General features: G+C 39.2%; 1 protein-coding gene across 4 annotated transcripts in view; it reads right to left on the bottom strand.

The window, feature by feature from the left end:
* Nucleotides 1-17,958, bottom strand: part of LOC140341016 (leukocyte antigen CD37-like) — a 163,699-nt gene that overhangs the window by 19,616 nt on the left and 126,125 nt on the right. For 3 of the 4 annotated variants that reach the window (XM_072426513.1, XM_072426512.1, XM_072426514.1), the window contains 3 exons: nt 12,292-12,396; nt 1,588-1,806; nt 515-586 (listed from right to left, as the gene is read on the bottom strand). In XM_072426513.1, the coding sequence (XP_072282614.1) occupies nt 515-586; nt 1,588-1,806; nt 12,292-12,396 (396 nt within the window). The remainder of the gene's footprint in view (nt 1-514; nt 587-1,587; nt 1,807-12,291; nt 12,397-17,958) is intronic. The other variant, XM_072426515.1, reaches the window with a different exon arrangement.

A 17,958-nucleotide genomic window follows, 5' to 3' on the forward strand; every position in this document is an offset into this window, starting at 1 on the left:
ATAAATACACATTGTAGTGCACCAAGCATCATTGCCCAGTGCCCTGATTTACATTTTGCACGCTATTAGCCCTGACCTTGATCTAACCTTTTAATGACTTTTTAATCACTTCCTGAATTAAAGTAAATTTTTTTTCTAAAATCTGCATATAATTTATATTTATCAATAATATTGCACCCTTATTTGGAAAATTTCAGAAGGAAATTTTTGATAAAATTTTTTTTTTGGGATAAATTACATTGTTTTGGGCTAATATTTCATTATTTTTTATAATAATGATTTATAATTATGTATTTTATAAATTATGATTCTAATATAATTAAATATAATAATTATACCCGGGAGTTAATCCTAAGAATTACAGGCCAACAATATAAACAAAAATTTTTATACGCAAAAAAATAGGATCACTTTTTGAATCAAAAAATGACAGAATTAGAACGCTAGGGGGGTTAAGGAGAAGAAACACAGTACACAACAACATTAAAATGGTCTATGAATTTAAGAAACTTACCTCCAATAGGACAATACCTATACAGATTCCAACAATAGTGACAATGTTATTCAAAAAAACATTCATGCATCCCTAAAAGAAAGAAAATAAATAATCAACCATAAATTAAAGTAGAACAAACGGCAAAATCCAAAAGCATCCCCTTCCATCTCACCACCCAAATTAGTGTCAGAAAACCATTAAACCAATACGTTGAAAGCATACATTTTTAGTGCAACTACACCATGACGGTTAAAATTAATCACACATGAAATTAGTGTAAAGTGAAACTTTTCTGCCACTGCCCTTTCTGAAAATAAAGAGGTCAATACTGATTGTAACCACCTTTCTAAGTACTTCTACATGCATTTAGTAGTTCTTTTACAGAGGATATCAAAATGCCACTTCAAGTGGTGCACAGAATATACTTAGGTCGCCATTGTAAAAAAAAAAAAAAAAAAAAAAACTTTTCACTTTTAGGTTGTTTTGGAAAAATAAAAATAAGCTTTTATCAGTTTTATTCAGATCCCTAAATTCTAATTTATTATACATTTGACTAAAGTTTTTTGGTGAGCAGCAGACAAAAAAACATTTTTTTCTCATTAATGTTGTCATACTGTGCCTGCAGTGTTTGTTGAGGAATGCATTATAGGGTTGTTGATAAGCTTGGGTCTAGGAGGCAACTAAATTAACCCTAAAATGCATTAGGTGCAAGGTGTAGGCCTACTGAGAGTAATATATAATTTCTCCTTTGAGGGGTTAAGACTTAGAAAGATTGTTCTGTATGAGAAAATAGTCTGGTCTTTATACATACCTGGCCTACTATGAGGGAGATCCACTTTTCCTGGTGGATTTTACTTAATAAATTCAACAGGAGGTGCTACAGAAAATCTTACAGGCAGACAGGAAAAGAATGGCACAACATACCAATGTACTCCTGTAGTAACCAAAACTTATAAAAAGCTAGTGGTTGACTCAATCCAGCAGCTACCTCTCTAACTAGATTTTTGAATGACCCTTTATTTTTTTTTATAAGCAAGTATATCCAGCGGTATGATTATGCAGCCTTCATATTTGTATCAACAGTAACTTACTGCCTGATACACTGGCCACTTGTCTCTAGCTGGATCTGTGCAGAATCTATTGCTGGGTACAGCAAGTTCAGTAAAATTAGCAGTGCTACTGATGTTCATGCTACGCAAAAAGGAAGATGTGTTTCTACAGGAGCAAGGATAAAGGTTGACTGATGAGTTTTCACTGATCTTTTGATTCTTCATCCAGTCTTCAGGGGCAAACCATCCACAGCATCCCATCTGCAAAAATAAAACACAAGATCATGCAACCTTTTTCTCAATCACAAAAAAAAGATTACAGATCAAGATTACCACAAAATTACACAGAATATTATAAGAGAATGCAATAAATTTAAAAACTATTTTTTGTACTCACCTAAAATCCTCTTTTTCACAGTAGTTAGCTGGAAAATATAGAAACCCTTCCTCTAAGTTCCTAGTGGCTACATTCTCTGCACATACTGAGCAAAGAGTGAAATAAAGAGACAGTAACACAACATGACCTGCAAAAAACATTCCTAAGTAAAGCAACATGCCCACCACGGAAAATAATTTAATTAAAATAGGTAAATTCATTTAGGAGGTTCTAGATGCATTTGGAGTCAACTTTGGGTGGCAATGTGCTGTCAAAAGATCTTGAGGATAAAGTTGTTGGCAGGCACAAGTCAGGAGATGAATACTAAAAACTGTACCAATTCCCAAGGGCAAAGTAAAGTCCACAATTAAGAAGTGAAAAGTGTTTCCTCCATGGATCAGCTTGTGCCTCCAAACTAAATGGAAAAGCAAGGAGAAATGATAAGGCAGTTTCAGTAATTTATGGAAAAGAGTGATCATTGTGTTAATGTGCAACTATATTACAGGTGTTGCACAAATGCTTCCAATATGGAGTTTCAAGAAAAAAAAGTTACTTAAGAAAGGCCATATTAACTTTCATTTGAGCTTTGCCAAAACAGACCTTGAAGTTTCTGAGGAAAAAATGTGTTAAGGTCAGATGATAACATATTCAAACAATCTGGTCTATACCAACAATACATCTTTCTGAAAGACAATGCAGCTTCTTATCTAAAGAACACCATACATAAAGTAAAGCATGGAGGTGTTAAAACCCAGTTGTGGGGTGTTTCTCTACAACAGGAACTAGGGTTCATTCTGCCACGGTTCATTAGGGTTCCTAACGCACAGCTCAGTGTACATTCTAATAAAAACTGTGATTGGACAGTCAGTTTTTTTTATTGCAGAAGAGATATATCACATCTCTTCTGCAGTTAATTGTCTGCTCAAAATGTTTTTAATATTTAGTGTACAGTTGGATATTGTAAGGAAGGGGTAAAACCCCTGTCATCAAGAGAAAAGGATCATCTTTGCAAAGTTGTCAATGAAACATAGGGCTACCATCAGGGACAAACAAGGGGTACTTCGGTACTAGGCCTGATTAAAAATGCAATGTCTTTGGACATGAGTCCAGTAGGTTTACCCAGTATGGGGCCCAGAATTCTTTTTATGACAGCAATACTAAAACAAGAATCCATACTGAGGGATTATTCCTCCCCAACTGATTTAGTAACAACAGTAACATTTTTGATTTCCCATTATTTTTGGTTTCACTAACAATGGTCACTAGAACAAATGGAGTGGGGAATCAAACTCATTGGTACACAAATATCAATAAAGTCTGATTAACTTTTGCTTCCTCTCTCTAGTCAAAACACTTCAGAAAACTAAAGATAAGACATATGGAGCTAAAACATAAAAAAGACACAATTAATGAGGACAGTTTAGAAAAACAGAAGGAACACCATCATTTGGAAGTTACAAACAATACAACAAAAACTGCTAATAGAAATCTAGGTGACAGGAATCATAAGCTGTCCAAAAAAATGTTGGTAACTCAGTACAAAGAGAAACAAAAAACATTACCTTTTTAAGCCCTGTGTGTACAAATAAAACAGTGGCGCATGTTTAATATAAAATATGGCATTCACACATCTAAAATATACCATAATGGCTAGAAAACAATAGGGGCCCATTTAAGATTGTAGTAAAGTGCACAGTAAGGCAAATAATATGTGCCATTTAATTTTGTGCGCCACTTCAACACAATGTTTATTTTTTTATCACATTTTGGCAGCACATTCATTACCAATGAGCTGCCTTAATGCAATGCATGTTAACACACTGCAAATAAACTGCTAATTTTTAGGTAGCAGGAAAATAAAGAAGAAAGAAAAACTACACCAAATGACATTGGTCTGGAAGTGCCCCGACATCCTCATTTCTATTTGCTTTTACCAGCTGACTGGCCAAATCAGTTAATTGCGGCAATTTGTAAGGCTTGTAACCAGATATTCGTTGATACTACCTTGGTCTTGCACTTCCTATTATAGATAGACACTTCTCTGTCTCCTATATTTACACCATCACACAGGCTTCTAATGAAGACTACAAGTGGTCCGATAGGTACCTTAATAAAAAAATTACCTTTAGGTTCAGTGCAAAAGTTTAAAGGGATATCTTTTGCTAGATTATTCTTAAATTTATTATTAGTATTTATATAGCTCCAACATATTACGCAGCGCTTTACAAAGTCATGTCACTAACTGTCCCCTCTAAGGGGCTCACAATCTAATGTCCCTACCTCAGTCATATGTCTTTAATACAGGTGAATTTTGGGGGGGAAACCAGAGTACCCGGAGGAAACCCATGCAAACATGGGGAGAACCTGAAAACTCCATGCTGACAGCGTTCTGGCCCAGATTTGAACCTGGGACCCAGTGCTGCAAAGACCAGAGTGCTAACCTCTGGGCCACCATGCTGCCCAAAATAAAGTATACCTGTATTAACCAAGTGTTTCCTAACTAGGGTTCCTCCAAAGATTACCATGGGTCCGTTGAGAAATGAGCAGTTTGAGCCTCCCAAGTTTTCTTAAGTTACACCAAAAATCTTTTTAGCTATCTGTGGAATTATTCTCACTGGCCACCAATGTAAGAAATATTTTTCCTACTGACCACCACATTAATACACTGTGAGCTGTAAATATAATAGTTATAGCAGAGGTTTCCCAAAAGACCCATGTTTAAAAGGTTGAGAAACACTGTAAATCACAGTAGAGGGACTAATGTTCAGAATCCGGAAAGTCCCCGCTCACCCATTGATCCTGTTTGCAGGTAATGCTGGTTTTTGCTGAATGCTTCTCACATAAAGCCCTTTCTGGAAACAGTTTGTGTCCATTTTTTGATGTGGCCCTTGCATGAAAACAAAAAGAAAATGTGCTCCAACTCTTGCAAATACTTTCTGATTGCAAATAGATCTAAGGTCTGATTATTATTATACAGTACAGTATTTATATAGCGCCATCATATTACGCAGCACTGTACAGAGTCCATAGTTGTGTCACTAACTGTTCCTCAAAGGAGCTCACAATCTAATGTCCCTACTATAGTCATATGTCATTAATGTAGTCTAGGTCAATTTAGGGGGAAGCCAATGAACTACTAGAACCCTATTCGGACATATTTCTGTAAGTTACAGGTCTACAATTTAAAAAAAAAAATTTCATGAAAACCTGTGACGCTTTTGGAACAGAAATCTAGAAATCAGTGTAACGCTCAGGTGGTTAAAATACAAACAGTACATGCATACAATATGTAATGACAAATGTATGAACCAATATGCAGAGGTAATTTATACCTTCATAATGGGAGTCATTACACATGTAAGTCTTTCAAAAACGTAAGGTACAGAAAACCATAAATTTATGACAAAGTATGATTTAGGCAACCCTACTGTTGAAAATAATCACTGTCACATTACAGTAATTACCAGAACTTGCAGAGAAGGAAGTTTACCAAAAAGATAATTTATTTATGACATCCTGATATATATGTCTTAATATTATGTATTATTATTATTATTATGTATTATTAAGTATTATTATGCACGATCTGTGTTATTTGTATACTATACAGTAAGAATTAGTTGGCCTATGTTGGAAATAGTTTATTCACACAGTGTTTAGTCCTATCTTTATTTTTTTTTTGCAATTATATTTTTATTGAAAACATTTTTAACAGGATACAAAAAAAAAGAGAAAGGGAAATAAAAAACATAAAAGGGGGCAGTAACACTATAAAAAAGTATCAAAACATGTTTCAGAGTCATATAAAAGGTACACAGTGTAAATTAACTTCCACAGGGTAGCATACAAATCTCTGACAATATAAGAACCAGTAGAAATTGAGACAGAAGGTAGAGCACTATTAGGGAATAAAGAAACTTTAATCATCTGCTACATAGATTTGCATAATAATGGTCCCATGGTTCCCAAACCAGCTCAAATTTGGCCATCGTGTCTCTAATAATTGCCGTGAGATATTCCATAAGACGGATCTCATGAATCCGTGCATAGAGATTCTCCAAAGAGGGTGGAGACTTTGATTTCCATCTGGAGGCTATCAGTGTACGCGCTGCAACTAGAATATGGGCTATCAGTTTACAGAATGTACTTGGTACGTGTAAAAGAGGTCTCCCCAGAAGATGATGCAGGGGATCTAAAGGCACCTGCACATGAGTCACCTCTGAGATCAAGTCATTAACTTGCAACCAATATGGCTGTATAAGTGGACAGAACCAGAATATATATTCTAGCGTACCTTGGTGTAAGCTACATCTCCAACATGTAGGGTCAACATTGGGAAACAAACGATGGAGCACCGTTGGTGTGTGGTACCACCGGAGCACAATTTTGTACAGATTTTCTTTATATAAGGCATTGATGGAACTCTTATGGGCCGCCTCCCAAATATCAAGCCAGTCTTCTGAGGTCAAAGATTGGCCCAGAACTTCCTCCCATTTGAGCATATATGCAAATTTAAAAGAACTACCCCGCATGCAATCATGTAGGATACGATATATAGAGGAGATCATTCCTTTGGTGAAAGGGCCTTCCAAACAAAGTCGCTCAAAAGGAGTCAGGGCCTGGAAGGTGGCAGAGGGTTGCAAAGATAAGACATAATGCCGTATCTGTAGGAAGACATAAAATGAGGATCGGGGCAGTTCAAATCTGTCCCTCAGTTCAACAAAGGTAAGTAATCTCCGTTCAACCGGGTGTAGGATACAATTAATGTGGAACAAACCTCTGTCCCTCCAGGGCCCGGACATTGAGTGTGTAAGACTGTCTGGAATCTGAGGGTTGTATATTATGGAAGTCAATCTGGAGGGGGAAGATGCCAGGTCATACTTAGCCTTGCAAGCTCTCCACATGTTCCTCGAGAAAATCATAGGCGCCGTCATATCTCTGTCCCTCAACTTTACAGAGGAGCTCCACAACATAGCATTGGGATAAATAGGTGCTATCCATTCCCTCTCCAGTTCTGCACAAACACTAGGGGGACGTGAGGAGGTCCACAGCACAAGATGTCTTAGGTGGGCTGCTACATAATATTTATGAACATCAGGGGCTCCTAGGCCTCCCCATTCTCTGGGTGTGCAAACAATAGATTTAGCCACTCTGTCTCTTATAAGCCCAAATAAATTGCAGAAACTCCATTTGGACCTTCTTTAGAGCTGCTAACGGCACTTTAACTGGCAAGGTCTGAAATAAATATAGCAGTTTGGGGAGGAGCATCATTTTAACTGAGGCAATCCTACCTAATAATGATAGTTGATGGTTCCTCCATTTATTCAATAAATTTGTCACCTCCCGAAATAGAGGGGGGAAATTATATGGGTATATTTGTGAATAAGTGGTGGTAATATGCGTCCCTAGGTACTGGAGGGAATGCTCTTGCCAAATAAAGAAGAAAGAGTCTCGCAGGGTTTGCAGAGCAGCTGGGGGGATATGAAGGGGCAGGGCCTCCGATTTAGAGGAATTAACCTTGAATCCTGCTAGTGCCCCATATCTCTTTAATTCCTCCCATAAATTGGGGAGGGAAATAGGCGGCTGGGAGAGAGTCAGTAAAATATCATCAGCATATAAGGAGAGCTTGTATTCCTCCCTTTCACCTGAATTCCATGTACATTCTGATTTAAACGAATGCAGGCCGCTAGAGGCTCTATACATAAAGCAAAAAGCAGGGGTGATAAAGGGCATCCCTGTCTCGTCCCATTTCTAATCGCAAATACAGTAGAGGATGCCTGGGGGAGTTTGACCGATGCTGAAGGGGCCGCATACAAGGCCTCAATCGCCTTAACAAAGGGGCCCTGAAAGCCCATTTTATTCAGGGTAGCAAAAAGAAATGGCCAGCTAAGACGGTCAAAAGCCTTTTCGGCATTAAGACTGAGTATCACAGACGGTGTTTTCCGTCTGTTAATAATATCAATGATATTAATTACCTTCCTAGTATTATCTCCCGCTTGTCTAAATGGAATGAAACCTGTTTGATCCCCATGAATAAGGGCAGGGAGGAACTTAGATAACCGAGTGGCTAAAATTTTTGTAAAAATTTTAAAATCCGAATTTAAAAGAGCAATTGGCCTATAATTCGAGCAGTCCAAAGGGTCTTTACCCGGTTTTGGAATAACCGTAATATGTGACATAGACATAGAGGGTGGGATCGGCTTGCCTTTCAGAAAATCGTTAAATAGTTGAAGAAGGTATGAGGAGAGCTCTGGCAAGAACGTTTTATAACATAGGTAGGGGAGGCCATCCGGCCCCGGAGCCTTGGATGATGGAAGTTGGCCAATGATTTTTGCAATTTCCTCCTCTGTAATAGGGCGATTAAGTTGTTCCAGCCTAGGAAGGTCCACTTGTGCTAAATAAGAGTCTATAGCAGGGATCAGTGATCTCCCCAAGGGGGCTTGGGCCCTATGAACTGTCTGATACAAGTGAGAATAGTATGCTTCAAAGCAAGCGGCTATTTGAGAAGAGTCATAACGAACCAACCCGCTTTTGTCTTTAACCGCCCCCGGGGAGGAGTTTAATTGCATATCTCTCAGCTTACGAGCTAGCAATGAATCCGCCTTGTTACCTTTATGATAATATAGCTGGCGGGTTCTCTGCATCAGCCAACCAACCTTCCGCAACTCAATAGCACGAAGTTTAGACCTAAGGGTGGTCAGTTCCCTCAGGAGTCTCAAGGACGGGTGTAACGTATATTTGGCCTCAGCAGTCCGCAAGGCCTGTATCGTGAGGGAGCGTTGTAAATTAGAGTCCCGTTTAAGTTTGGAGCCGAGAGATATGCAATGTCCCCTAATCACCGCCTTATGCGCCTCCCAGAGTGTGGAAATATGCCTGACAGAACCAACATTTTCTCTAAAAAAGGTTTGTAGATTAGTGGAGAGGGAGGATTTGATTTCTGGCAATTTGATTAAATAATCATTAAGCCTCCAATGACACACTCCCATGGACCTCCGCAGAGATACTATTCCTCAAGAGAGGAAGATTAGTGAACAGATAGTCTATGCGGGTATGAGTACTATGGGAGGAGGAGTAGAAGGAATATTGTCTACTAGAGGGATGGTGAATACGCCAATTGTCTAAACTCCCTAGATTGTTTGGACCCTTGCCTAGAGAGCTGGGAGTGGAATAGAGCATGTCTATCATAAGCCGGGGAAAACAGCACATTAAAGTCACCCCCCACTATTAAATATGTATGGTCAAATTTCCTAAGGAGAGACAAAACTTTGCTAAGAAAGGGAATCTGACCTTGGTTAGGAGCATACACATTGCATAAGGTGATAGACACCCCTTGCACCGAGCCATTTAAGATAATATATCTCCCCCCCTTGTCAAGTATTGAGCGAGCTAATGTAAATTTAAAAGAATCCTTCAAAAGGATTGCCACTCCAGCCTTTTTCTTACATTGGGAATTAGCTTGATACACCTGAGAGTAAAGTCTGGAGGCAAAGTTAAAATTACCCGAGCTATCAAAATGAGTCTCCTGTAGGAAGACTACATCTGAGGACAGACGTTTAAATTCCCTAAGAGCCAATTTACGTTTCGTGTTTGAGTTTAAGCCTCGGACATTAAAAGATAGAATCTTAGTAGCCATTAAAATAACATGGTAACCACAGCACCTCGTCTAAGACCGCCCCTGTAAATAGGATACCTTTGTAGTGATCTGGAGAGAATCAAGTATATCCGTTGACATCTAGACATAGTGTTACTTTCAGAAAAAGGAAAAGGGGACAGAGGCTCAAGGGTGACCCTCCGAACAATATGGGAAAAACCAAAACACCAAGGGAAGAAAACAAACCAGCACAAGAACATTTGCCTAATGGCGACCAAAAAGGGATTGACATCTGCCAGTCCCCACCTCCCACAAAATGAGGATAGGGAACTACATCTTGCAACAGATGAGCAACTCCCTTTAGAGGGACAATGGACCCAGGCGGGCAGCGGACTCAGGTCAGGAATCCACAGAAGCCCTTCCATAAAAATGGAAAACAGAAAAAAGAAGTTTGGCCGACGCCGGCCGCTATCAGGAAAAGCCACTAGGGCGAGCCAGGTACCCCCCAACTAATGCCGGGAGCAGTCCCTAGCCCCCCCCCCCCAGGGCTGCATCAGTATCGGGTATTTCAGTAGGAAGAAGTTCCATAATCTTTGCATATAGAACAGGGTGTGTAATATAAATCTCTACAATAGAACTTTTCTAAAACCATAAAAGCACTGCATAATATGGGCAGCTACAATTTCAGCGGCGTAGAGGAGGGGAGCGGTCAGGTGGGTGGGTGGGTGGAAGATTCATCTCTACAAAAAGAGTCCAAATCATCCGGGGACCGCAAAATAACAGTTCTGCCTTCCTGCCGAGCTATGAGGCTAAAAGGGAAGCCCCATCTATAGGAAATATGACCATCTCTAAGAACAGTCAGTAATGGCTGGAGAAGGCGGCGCTGCTGTAGTGTGTGCCATGATAAGTCCTGGAACAGTTGAAGAGGTGCTCCGTCAAATTCAAGGTTACGCATATTTCTATCGGTAGTCATGATGTCATCCTTCATTTGAGCATCCACTAGTTAGCAGATCACATCTCTAGGTCTGGCAGCAGATTCCTGGCGCTTGGATGTTCTAAAGGCTCTTTGAATATGGACCTCTCTGGGGGAGGGGCGCCCCAGAACCCTAGCAAAGAAGGCTTGCAGTACTGGTTTAAGGTCAATATCTCTGGTCGCTTCTGGAAGGCCCCGCACTCTAATATTATTGCGACGAGATTTATTATCCATGTCCTCTATTTGCCGCTGTAGCTCCCTGATTTTCTGATCACTGTCCTCTGCTTTCTGAGAGAGTGCAATAATATCCTCCTTTGTATGAAGCACCGTGTCATCCAGGTCATCAACTCTACCCGCTAGGGACTGTAGGTCAGCACGTAAGGCCCCAATTTCAGTGCGGCAAGTAGCCTGAACATCTGCAACTAATTTTTGAAAGTCATCTTTAGTTGGAAGTGACTGTAAATATTGATGCCAGGTGGGATTAGAGAGAGTCTCTGTGAAGGAAGGCCCCTCTTCTCTCCTCATGGACAGGCTGGGTGAGACCCCATTCCTCCAGGCCTTGTCCTCCCTTGCCCGATTACCCAGATAGGGTGTATTACAAACTGAAGAGGTGGAGATCATTGAAGGTGAATCTAGAACAATCTCCTTCCTAGCTCTTGGCGGTGACAAATCCCTCATATATGGAGAGGCCCCCTCCTGCTGCAATACATCTGTCCCCCCATCTACTGGATCTCCTGTAGCTGCCACCAGGTGCACGTCTTCTCCCTGAGGGGAGATTGCAGGGGAAAGGCCACCCCCTCCATGCCCAGCAGGACTCATCGTGTCATGGGATGATGTTCCTGAGCCCCGGGGTGAGGATGATTGTAAATCTTCCCCATCCGTGGGTCTCTCTGCCCGCTGTGAATCCCCGTTCTCCTGATAGTCTCCTCTCTCTCCCCGCTGCCACGTGTGCAGAGAGGAGGTCGGCGCCATCTTGGGAGCTGAGGAGGACAACGGAGAAGAGTCCTGAATGTAAGCCCGTATGGAGGGCTGCCCCGATTCTAGAAGCGGCGCTGGGGTCGGGGGAAACCTCCCCACTCTGGCTTTCTTTTGTTTACCCATGGATGGGTAAGTATAGTCCCGATATAAGGTAGATTGCAGCCGGCGTCTCGGGAGCTCCGGAATCACACAGCCATCTTGCTTACCGGTCAAGCCACGCCCCCCTCTAGTCCTATCTTTTTAATATAAGATTGCCCGCAAAAGCCTGCTTTACTCCCCTCCAGTGCTTCTCATACAGTAATTACAGCTGGAAGTTATTTTTTGCTACACGTTTTTTCACTTCTTATGACTATTAAGAACAGCACTTATATAAGCCACATAAAGGTGAGAACTTATGTGCATATTTTTATGCATGCTTCAACAATCATGCACAGTTAACAAAGTACATGTTGTTGCAAAGGCTAGTAGAAAAGCTTGTTTAAGAAAACAAGAAAACTCCCATGCATATCTATTTTTACACCTTTGCTTTTACTGCTGGTCATTAATGCTGACCAATGACAGTGATGGACCAGTAATAAGACATAAAAGGATGGATAGAGTGTCAATTTCTAAGCTGATGTTGGTACATGCAAAACAGAAATGATTTAGGGTGAGAAACTTCTAAACCATTTTTAAGAAAAGCTATAAATAAGGGAAGATTCATCTGCATACCTTCACAGATAACCTGCTGCCACTGTTGACTCCTGCAGATTAGTTCAGGTACACTTTAGGGCATAAAAATATTTTTCTTTGGCATAAAATTTACAAAGTATTGTTTTCTTGAGTTACCTGCTCTTGCACAAAATCCAAACTTTCTTCTAGATCTGTTTGGTTTGTATGGATCCCATAGTTTTTTATTATATTTTCAACAAATGTCCCCACTGTGCTTTTTAGCTGAATGAAAAGAAAACAGAACATTGATAAATTTAACATACTACAAATACTATCATTAACATTAGACCAAAATAAAACAATTAATAATACCTAACTTCAGGTATCTTACAAAACCCCCTTTGCAGCAGCAGGGCTTTAGAATAACTTTTACTTTTGGTATTCCTCAATTTACTGGCAGTTGACTGCTCCTGTTCTCTCCAACACTCAAGAGTTGTGGGCAGAACCCTGCCATTCTCACATGCATTGCAGGACTAATGTTCCTGTACTGTAGTGATAAATTCAGAGGCTTGATACTTCTGGATAAACTAAAAGGTTAGCTAGGTCTCACAGCAATGGCAGAAAGCCTTATAGGGTATTCCTAAAAAAACTATTTAGGTTCCATAGCAGAGACAAAGAGCATTAAAAGTGTGTTCTAAAAATAAGTTACAACCATGACACAATTGTGAACTTGTGAATGTACCATGTTAATACAAATTTATACCAAACCACAAGCCAGTGTTCCCCTTGTGACAAATTTAGCCTAACCGGTGAAAATTCACTTTGCAAAGAAAGCCCATCACGTGCAAGGAAATATAAAGTAATCTTAGAATCTTGGATAGAAGAAATCACTAGTTTAAGCTCATTTAGACATTAAAGACACATTAAAGACGTCAAATTGAAGGCGAAAAATCACTGAATAGCCTATATTACTTTAATAAATTAACCCCACTATGTTCTGTTTCATTTCATTAGTTCAAATAAAAGCTGGTGATCTTGAAAAAAACTTCAGAGCTGTCCTGTGTCATATGTGTACTTCCTGTAGTATCTTATACAGCCTTGCTAGAAGATCAAACCTTCAAATGAACTGAAAGCCAAGTAAGGTTTGTACTTGGTTCACAAAGTTTGCAATATAGATAGGCTGGGATGAATTTAGCAAATCTATCAAAATTTAAATGTTTTTTTTTTTTTTTTATTTGTTTATAGCAGGAAATGGTTAAAACTTAATTTGTACACACATGTGAAAAAGGAAGTGTTTTCCCTTTACTTTCTGTCCTATTGACACATCATGAAATGAGAAGAATTACTGCAATGTGAGGGAAACTGTCTCAAACCTTTGGATTCTCACTTTTTTCAGTCCCAAAAGAAAAGATCATCATAACAAATAAAGAAACTAAATCAACTTAAAGCAGGACCAAAGTTCCCCATTACAAAATCTGCAATAAAGTACTTATGTGGTCACAAATTTTAAATCTTAACATTTAGTTCCACTTTATTATGGTCACAGGCTGTAATATTTAATCAATTTCAACCACATTTGGAGGAATATCAAGAAAATGTTTAAAGAGGGTAAAACTGTATACAGACTGTCATTGCTCACAAATCCTCTGAACATAGTAGTGTACTTTCTGGCAAACTGAATGAAGCAACCATGCAAAAAACTTCAGTTATTACATGCTTGCTTTGCAATTTCCAAATGTCCTATATACAGGGACAAGTAACTAAAAAAAATTTTGTACATGCTGCCACTGCTAACATCCGTCAATTTTTTCAAAACTGGAATCTCTTAAAAATATAAACTTCTGGGGTTCCGCCTAGGGGGTGTGGCTTGAACATGGAATCGGATGACTGTGAGTAAACGGGCTCCACGTGCCCTCCACGCCAGCACTGCACACAGCCCAGTCAGCATGCTGCTCAGTCTGCATATAGCCCAGCCGCATACACCCCAGCCTGCATACAATCCAGCCAGCATACAGCTCAGCTTGTACATAGCCCAGCCTGAACTCTTTTCTCTATGAGCAGGGAATATGGTTCAGAAGCAAAGCAGGAAGGAGCCTAAGAAAAATCTTGTGGTGGGCACAATTAGATAATTTTTGGCATCAGAAGGGGAGTCCTTGGTGTTAAACTGAACAGAGTGTGCTTCTGCAGCAATGAGACAGAGTTTACATGTGAGTACTCAGCTGGAAGCAGGAGAGGAGGAAACAGGTTTACTGGGAGCAGAGAGGGATGGAGTCTATACAACTACCCTCCAGCCCTCTAGAAGACTATGTACGTTCTCTTCCTTCTAAAAAGGATTTATCCTCTGTGTCTTCTGACATAAAAAATGAATTCAAAGGGGAAGTTGATTCTCTACGTTTTGATTTTGATTTTAACACATACCCTGATTAGAGTGGAGGAGGCAGAAAATAGATTGGATGCACATGAAAAAGTGATAAGAGAGCTTCAAGAAATGAATCAAAAGTCAGCAAAAATGTATCGCCGCTTATCATACAAATTAGAGGATGTGGAAAATAGTGAGAAGAGGAATAAACCTGAGAGTCCGGGGTTTCCCTGAAACCATTGGGCCTTATAAACTGGAATCCACCATAAGGAGCCTATTTAATCAGATTTTGGGATTCCCACCCACAGCTCCACTTCCCTTTGATAAAATACACAGAGTCTCTAAAGCAACAGCTGCTCCACCTGATTCCCATAGAGATATCTGTAAGCTGCATTAGTTTTCGGATAAAGTTGCAATTCAAGAGAAGCTAAAGGCATTTCCTAGTTATGTTTTTGAGGGGTTATCCATTTCTATCTTTTCTGATCTTACAAAAGCTACCCTGGATAGGCGCAGGGCCTTGCGCCCACTTTTGGAGTTATTGAGAGGAGCAGCTATTCAGTATCGTTTGAGCTTCCCTGCATGTTTGCTAAGAAAGATGGATGGTCTAATTTATTACATTTTCCAGAAGAGTTGGAGACTTTTTGTGCCAGTTTAGGCATAGAAAAACCCTACACTTACAAGTTGCCAACAGCTAGACCATCTTGGCTCACATTTGTTACATCAAGCGGCCTGGCAAAGAAAACATCACAAGCGAGCACGATGAAATAGAAAGACTGTAGTACTTAAGTAAATAAGGAATGAGTGTTTATACTTAAGAAAATTCTTTAACATTGTTTCTATGATGTTTGGGCTGTTTTTATAAGGGGAGAGTATTACGATGTGCTGGGGGAGGAGTGAGTAGGATCCCAGGTGCTTATTGTATATTTGCCAATAATATAGGGGCTACATCATGGCAAAAGGCTCAATCATGATCTCCCTAGTTGAATTGTTGGGGGCACATAGAGGCCCTTATTGGACAAATGAAGATTTTAAGATATGGGAACAACATGAATTTAATATGGGAAACTGTTCTTTAATTAAGCTAAATTGTTTTGTTATGTGTTGTTTGTCTACCATGAGGAATGCCATTTGTATAAAGTTATCTGCAATGAGAGGGTTGCAAGACTTATTCTTTTTGATCTTTGACTATGTCTTGGGGCCAGACAAGGTTGGTTACGTATAATTTGAAGGGCCTGCATTCAGCCAGTAAGAGGAATCAGAGCCTGAAAGAGCTACAATCTGTGCGAGGCAATATACATTTTTTACAAGAATTGCATCTTTCTTATTTTTCAAAGGTCAGATTATTCTTATGAAACTATTCTCAATGGTTTTATGGTTTTTCTTTATTTAACAGATCAAGGGGAGTTGCAATAGGTTTCCATAAAAGTACTCAATTTACCTAGTTGAATGAGTAGGAAAAGCTCTCTGAGCAGACTTGTACACTAGCTATTATTTACTGTACTAATAAACATCAAATACAATTTTTTATTGAAGACTGCGTAGCCTGAGAAGGTTCCTGGAAGGGCTATTGGTATTGGCAGGTAATTTTAATATGGTGTTAGAACCCCTTCTTGATGCCTCATCAGGAAAATCGAGCCTTTTAAACAAATTCAGAAATTAAAGAAATTACTATTTGATATGCAACTGAGGGATGTTTGGAGGATATTACATCCGACTGTAATTAAAGATTATAAAGATTATACTTTTTATGATATGATTTTTATAGAGCACTTCCACTTGGAAAAATGTGTTAATGCAGAAATTTGTCTCTGAAAAATCTCTGAAATCTCTGACTACGCAGCAGTAAAAGTCTCGATGTGTTTGGGGCCCCCAGCAATTCCAGCCTATAGGTGGCCTTAATAAAGCCTTATTGAGGGAAAATGATATTGATACAGATATTTTCTAATGAATTGAATAATTTTTTTTAGAGAGAATGTTACAGATCAAATTGCCCCAGCTTACATATGGGAAGCACATAAAGCTACTATTAGGGGTAATTTTACTGCACATGGGGCACGTAAGAAGAAGAAAAGTAACTATAGAATAAAGGAATTGTTGGACCAGACTACAAAGTTGTAAGTTGTGCATAAACAATCGCAGTGCAAGACAAAGCAAATATTAGATGTAAAAGTTAAGTATGCTATTTCTAGAGTAGCAAAGAGATTTTATGAGTGGGGGAATAAGTCAGGTAGATATCTTGCAAACTCCCTGAGGAAAGAGAAAACGAGGACCTAAATTTCTAAGAATAAAAACAAGAACAATGAAATGGTCCATCAATCAAAAGAAATGGCTGCGGTATTTAGGGAACATTATCAAGATCTTTATCAGGTGAGGAAAGATGAGTCCCCTGAAACCGAGACTACTAAGAAAGAGAAGATAATACCATATCCTAAAAAAGCAAATTTAACTAAAATAACATTCCAAAATTTGCTTGATTTAGAAAGTGACATTAATGAGAGTGAACTGAGGGCAGCCATTAGTTCTGTGCTAGTTACTGTCCCATTTCTTTACTCAATGTGGATGTGAAATTATTCGCAAAGGTATTAGCTATGAGAATCCAGGCTCTTATTCCCCTATGAGTTCATCAAGATCATGCGGGATTTGTCCCAGGGAGGGAAGCAAGAGATAATTCTACAAGGGTTTTATCTATTTGGCCTTGTACACTTGCCCTACTGCAAGTGTCTGTGTAAATGGCATACTGTCGGTACCCTTTAAATTATACAATGGGACCAGACAAGGGTGTCCATTGTCACCATTACTTTTCGTTATATCCTTGGAACCTTTCTTGAATACAATACGTAAGAATAATAATATACAGGGTGCTAAGATAGGTAAAATGGAGCATAACTTAGCTGCATATGCTGATGATATTCTGTTTGTTAATCAGGCGTCAGAAATCATTAACATATTTGGGCATTGAGATTACATCTTCGCCGACGAATCTTTAATTGGGAGGGTTAACGTTGCAAAAAATTATTTTACCCAGGGTACTATTCTACTTTCAAATGCTACCTATTCAGTTACCCTCTGCATTTTGTAAATGTATAATTCGACTAGTATCAACATTTATATGGTATCAATATAGAGCCAGGATCAATATAGAGCCTTGAAAACACTTTTTTGCCCTAAAAGTGAAGGAGGTCTTGGACTTCCAAATTTTAGTCCTTAATTAGAAGTATGACACACTATCTAAGGGGTGGGTGGTGCTAGCGATAAAGCTTTGTTCAGATAACCTAAAGAAGGTTTTTTGGGTTCCCAAACAATACAGAGCTTTAGGAAAGGATACATCGCCCATTACTTTAACCACACTGAGATGCTGGGATGCTTTACATAGACAACATGGGTGGGTATTTAATTCACCTTTACTTCCAATTACTGGACATCAATATTTTATAGCAGAACTTCAAAACGATTTGAAGTTTTGGAAGGACCCTTCATTAAAGAGT

The sequence above is a fragment of the Pyxicephalus adspersus genome, chromosome 11 (genome assembly GCF_032062135.1).
Source record: "Pyxicephalus adspersus chromosome 11, UCB_Pads_2.0, whole genome shotgun sequence".
In the NCBI taxonomy this organism is placed as follows: Eukaryota; Metazoa; Chordata; class Amphibia; order Anura; family Pyxicephalidae; genus Pyxicephalus; species Pyxicephalus adspersus.